At 33.5% G+C, this 6159-nt stretch overlaps 1 protein-coding gene across 2 annotated transcripts in view; it reads right to left on the bottom strand.

Moving 5' to 3' along the window:
* Positions 1 to 1965: 1965 nt before the first annotated feature.
* Positions 1966 to 6159, bottom strand: part of LOC106468542 (ribonucleoprotein PTB-binding 1-like) — a 24938-nt gene continuing 20744 nt past the window's right edge. The window contains exon 10 of one of the 2 annotated variants that reach the window (XM_013928973.2): positions 1966 to 5791. In XM_013928973.2, coding sequence (XP_013784427.1) covers positions 5645 to 5791 — 147 coding nt within the window. In that variant the 3' untranslated portion in view covers positions 1966 to 5644. The remainder of the gene's footprint in view (positions 5792 to 6159) is intronic. The other variant, XM_022396878.1, reaches the window with a different exon arrangement.

The raw sequence follows: 6159 nt of genomic DNA, 5'->3' as shown, positions 1-6159 counted from the left end.
AACTATGGGGTGTTACAATAGTTGAGACATTTATAGCCCCAGAACTGTGAGTGTTATAGGAGTTGAGACACCTATAAGTCTAAAACTATGGGGTGTTACAATAGTTGAGATACTTATAACCTAAAACTATTGGAGCTACAGCAGTTGAGAAACCTATAACCCTGAAACTGGTGATGTTACAGTAGTTGAGACACCTACAGCCCCAAAACTGGGGGTGTTACAGTAGTTGAGACATTTATAGCCCCAAAACTGGTAGTGTTACAGTAGTTGAGACATTTATAGCCCCAAAACTTTGGAAGTTTCAGCAGTTGAGAAACCCATAACCACTAAACTTTAGGGAGTTACAGCATTTGAGACACCTATCTCAAGAATGTCACTTGTTAAGAGCAAAGCTATCTGTACTGTGCCTATTATAACCCTTTAGACTTATTGCTGGGGCCATATAAATTACTGAACATTACTTATATAAATATAACAACTTAAGAACTGTACCTGGGACGTATATAAAGAACAGTTATTACAGATAACAATGTGATTAGTCAATAAAACAATAATTATGAAACCATTTCTTTTGGTTTCCTGAATCAAGTAAATTATGCCCTCTTCCAGTTCAGGTATACCATAGTTATACCTAATAAAAAAAAATATATATATATATATAAAATAAATATTTCACGAGTTATATTGTTACAAGAATACTCTGAGGGTTCTGTAACCTTGTAGTTATCAAAAACCAGCGAGTTTAGATACTTAACTAAGTATGGATATATTAACCCCTGTACAGTTTTATGAAGTTTTAATTTTAGAATTAACAAGTTCACATACTGAATATATGTAGTGAATACTGGTGTGTTAACTCCTATACAGTTTGTTGAAGTTTTACTTTTAAAATTAACAGGTTAACATAATGTCTTGTCTTCATAATCCCTTCTACAAGAAGGTGAAATTTACTTAAAATTTATAACAAATCTTACTAGCTTTTAAATACTATGTTACTTTCTGGAAGGTATATGGTTTTATCTGATGTAAACAATTGTGTGGTTTCAATGATATCAGTCCCAATATGCTGTATAGCAGCATAAAATTAATAGATATACAGCTTCCTTTTGTTCACGATTTTCAGCCACTGGTTAATCTACCCAATTTCACTAAAATATTGGGTTATCTTCACTTTTGAGGCTGTCAATTGACAGTCATTTTGGGCTCACTGTGCAAGATGTGGCAGGAGAACAAATGGCTAATGAATATACATAATGATAGAAATATTCACGAAGACGGTGTAATGAACATTCCTTCCCAAATTAAACTGTGTCAAGATTAAGTCTATTAAAAAAAATAAAGTTGTTTCGTATTTGTTGAAAATTTTGACCACTTCCCTAATTCTGTGGATTTTATAATTTATAAATAATAAGTTTGATATTCCTGTAAATCCTAATCCCAACCTTCTATTACTGGGTTATACTTGCAAACACAGATGTATATTCTTTACACATGATAATAAAAATGTATACAAATATATCTTATTCAAAGATAACCAATCTTTGGTTGTGTCACCTTCCTAAAGATCTAATTTTGTACACACTAAATGGGATATGGTTGATCCGTAAGAATGTTATCAAGCTCGCTAAGTTCAAACATAATTTGAATGACATGCCCCGTGCACAAGGTTATCCATAATCTCTTGGATTTCTCTCGAAGCTGCTGAAATCTTTAAAGTTTTATCAAGAGCAGCATTTCGATACCAGGGACCACTAAAATGTAAGTAGAATGAAAAACCATTACAATTTACAAATATTAATATTCTGTCAGTTTCTGTGAAATCTCACAGACCAGCAAGATGGTTGTGATGGGCCGGCACCAGTAGGCTACAACTCTGCTACTATTTATTTCTAAAAACGTGTAAGCCATTTGTTGGACTTATAGATCAAAAAACCTTACGAGAAAACAAGAAACCAGACACAAAGAAACACAGTGTGTACTTTTATTTAACTCTACGTACTGGCTACAGTAACTAATGAAATAGACATCACACTACAGGCACATCTCCACCAGGGACAATTTATCAACCAACACAATATTTTTAAAGAATAGTTAAGGCATAAAAGACAAGCAACTGTTAAATTGTCTATTTACTAGATCCCTCAACATCTGATAAAGAAATTGTGGTTACAGTGTAAACTTGAAACTAACCTACGGCGACAAATTCATGGAAAACTACTACAACATTTGAGAAAGACATTAAAAACACAGCTTCTGAATTACAAACTGAAATTCTAGATAAAAACAAAACATGGGAAATGAAGAATTTCACTCCAAATTTGCTATTATTTTCTTGGTTGAGCCATATTGTGTTTTTTTGAGCAAGTTTTTTTCAACCGAAGAAACATCTCGTCGTTGCTACCTCTCGATCAGGTTTCTGGCAGCCCCACGTTCGTGTGTTAGAATTCACGACTGGATTATTACCATTTTGTGGTAAAATTGTCATCAGAGGAGGTTATACAGCACATACAAAGTAACTATCATGATACAGACCTACACCTCAAATACTGGCTGAGCTGATTGTTACATGTCTGGTTGCATGTTTTTTAATAATATGTATAATCCATCAAAATCTAAAAGAGATTTCCTGAAGCTATTTAATACTTAAAAGTTACAAATGTTTCCACTACAACAATTTTCTCGATTTGTTAAAACTGCCTCGAGATGAAAGCAGCAAATTAACCTCTCAAACTATAAGAAATACATGCTAAGAGCAAGCAGATGAAACAGTTACACAGTCCGCCGAGGTGCACTTTCCTAAGACTACAACTTCCTTGTTATATCCTACTGCAAGAAAATAAAACATCTATAAAATATTTAACATGTGACAGTATTATCAATAAAACCACTTTCAGTGTAAGTTTTGTTTGCAAAGTTAGAAAAGAGTGCCGACTCAACAATTAAAAAATGATATCAAAACAAATCACATTTATCTTGAAGCAATCCTACACTAGGAAAATTTATGTACATGGATAGTGCTGCCCTCTCATGTTAAGAAATAAAAATTCCTTTCACATTATTTTACCAATTCAATTCAATTTTACTGCCATGAGTAGATTAAGTTCTACAAGAACTTGATAATTCTTCAATACGTTGTTCCTGCTAATATGGAAAACAGGTACAATTATAAAAACTAACATACATGATATCAGAGTGATAATTTTTTAAATCTAACAGAGGATAATTAACAACGGTTGCAATGAAGAGCTTCAGTGTTTACGTACAACTTCAAACTTTTTTACCAATACCTCTTGACTAGGAAGATGAATTCAGGTGTGTTCTTCCACATTTTGATATCATGTAATCCTATCTGCATTCAGAACTGATGGAAAACTTGATTATACAACTTAAGTCTGTGTTTTCCAAACATTAAATAGTGGTGCCCCCCAAAACACAGCAAAGTTTGCAAGTGATAACAGCAAAATTAACATTTCCTTCACCTGTTTTTAACCTTTTTTTTTAATGAAGAAATTCTTGTGAGGAGTGAGTAAACATGAGAACAAGGTGATTTAGGCTATCATCGCCTCCAACTCTTCCGTTTATTCCTTTGTTATTTTTTGCCACCCCAGCCCCCCCTCCCAGGAAGCATGCCCCACACTTTGGAAAACACTGGCTTAAGTGAAAACATTTTCTAAAGAAGTATAAAATAAAACTACATTACATGGTTTTATCAAATAAAAGGGGGAAAAAAAATCTAAGTTTTTAGAAGTTTATAATCGTACACTGTAATTAGTCTCAATCTTATCATAAATGAACAGACTGTACTTGTATTCAAGCTTCAAAAATTCATATTATGGAATATTTAAGTCATGCTGATGAAAAGTAAACACAAACAAGACAAAAACAACACTAAGAAATAAATGCAAAACAATAACCATTGTAAATCTTTCATGAATAGATAACCATATCATAACAAAAGTTCAAAATATTCACTATTTAGAATACTAATGAGACCATAAACATACTATGCCCTAATAAATGTATAGACTACCAAGAGGATCCAGTTTCTGTTTCCTATATTTAAAAAAAAAACATTAAGTTTAACTTAAACAACTATGAAAATTGAATGAACAAAATGCATTTATCTCAATTATCCAAGAATTCCTATATTACACCCAGAACTTATTCTAATACCATTTGAATCTCAGAATTCTAGTGTTAACACACCTGGCTTCCATACAGTACCCGTGGGTCTTAACAACAGCCCCAAGAACCATTTCTGTTAATGTAATCATTTTGGTTTGCATAGTTTTATATAGAGAAAAACAACTTTAACTAATGGGTAGAAGGTGTCAAGATGTATCATTAGACAGAAATAAAATCACCTATACTGAAAACTGTCTTCACTTATCATTACTGTTGACACAGCTTCAGTTCAAAGTACCATATACACGCCCCAATACTCGTGACCCACCTTCAATTCTAAGTACCAGAAACAAACACGTACCAATAACCTTGACCCAGTTTCAGTTCAAAGTACCATATACACGCACCATGATCCACCTTCAATTCTAAGTACCAGAAACAAACAGGTACCAATAACCTTGACCCAGTTTCAGTTCAAAAGATTATTTTACATGAGGATTTTTGACTTATATTTAGTTTAGAGTACAGTATATGCTAGTGCCCTAGACCCCACCTTTGGTTTGAAGTCCAGTATGTTCTCAACCCCATCTTCGGTTTCAAATACAATAACTATTGACTCATCTTCGGTGAGAACAAGTTCCAAGAGATAAAAAGAAATTACTGATTTTGTGATAAAAACCTAATACGTTCCTTCCTCACAACTGTAAACACGTAACAATATTTTGTATACAACATGATTAATCACAGACAACTCTAACTGTATTCTCTGTGGCAAGGGCTATCACATCGATTTCTATCCACTCTAAAAACAACCTCAAAAATATTTCTAACCTACAGGCAAGTCAACTCACCAGTTTCTATTATTATTATATCCTATGTTTGAAGCCAATATACACTCTATTTAAGATTCTCCATTAAAGTTTGAAAGTATAAATAAAAAAATTGAAGTTTAATGTCCAGCTGAAAGCTTAGTTAACAAAAAAAATAGCATAAGCACATTACATTCTTACTGTCAAAGATTATAAAGCTACATGCTAGAAGCTTTACAAGCAGTTCTGTCCTAAAACAGCTTTATTTATTAAACATGGCACACGCACAAACCTCATGGTACAAACATAACATAATTTCTATATAAAATAGCAAAGGCTCAATTTTTTTTACATAACCTATACATCTGGATTTCAGTGTACAGACCTTATTGTCTGTCACGCAGAACAACTAAATTAAAACGATTCTGCATGACTTGATGTTCCAGAACCAAAACCATACATCAATGAAAGATTTTCAACATTAAATCTTCTTTCCTGTACAATCAAGTTTCTATAGAAACACACATAATGCGCTCAAACTTAAAGAGTCCACTCTTTGTGACTCGTCAACCAGAATTATCATACACATATCCAGAACCCGAATGTCAGTCTCTTCCCTGCAAAGTGTAACCTCAGCTTGCTGGGACAAGTCAATGGTCGAATCTATCTGTTCACTTCACCACACGATCTTGGGTCCCGTAGTTTGGAGATTATAGCTTGAGCCTCTTGTTCGACAGGTAGGACTCAGAGTAGTGGCCACCAATCCCCTGGGAGTGCTGTCCAACATAGTTGTTCTTCGGACTGGGTTCTGGAGAGGGCAACAAGTAATGGAGCTTGCGTTTTTGTCCGACAGGAGTCTTGAAACAAAAACACATTTACCCCTTCTTATGATCTGTTACTACTAGTTATCGTTATCATATGTTATGAGGTTTTAAACAAAAGCTGTCTGTATTATGGCAAGCACTTGTCAAACAAAAAGTTGTTTGCATAAAGATACTACATTATTTAGTTTTCATGAAAATGACAAAGCTCGAAATATTCACACAACACTTCAGTAACATAAGGTCATTTATAGAAACTCCATAAGGTTATCATTACAACTTTCACCCTATATAATAGCATTGGTCAAATTTTTGTCCTATACTATAACACTGGTCAAAGTTTTGTTCTGTACTATAACACTGGTCAAAGTTTTGTTCTGTACTATAACACTGGTCAAAGTTTT

This window comes from Limulus polyphemus, unplaced genomic scaffold (assembly GCF_000517525.1).
Source record: "Limulus polyphemus unplaced genomic scaffold, Limulus_polyphemus-2.1.2 Scaffold3049, whole genome shotgun sequence".
NCBI lineage: Eukaryota > Metazoa > Arthropoda > Merostomata > Xiphosura > Limulidae > Limulus > Limulus polyphemus.
This window is presented reverse-complemented; position numbering and strand designations above follow the sequence as displayed.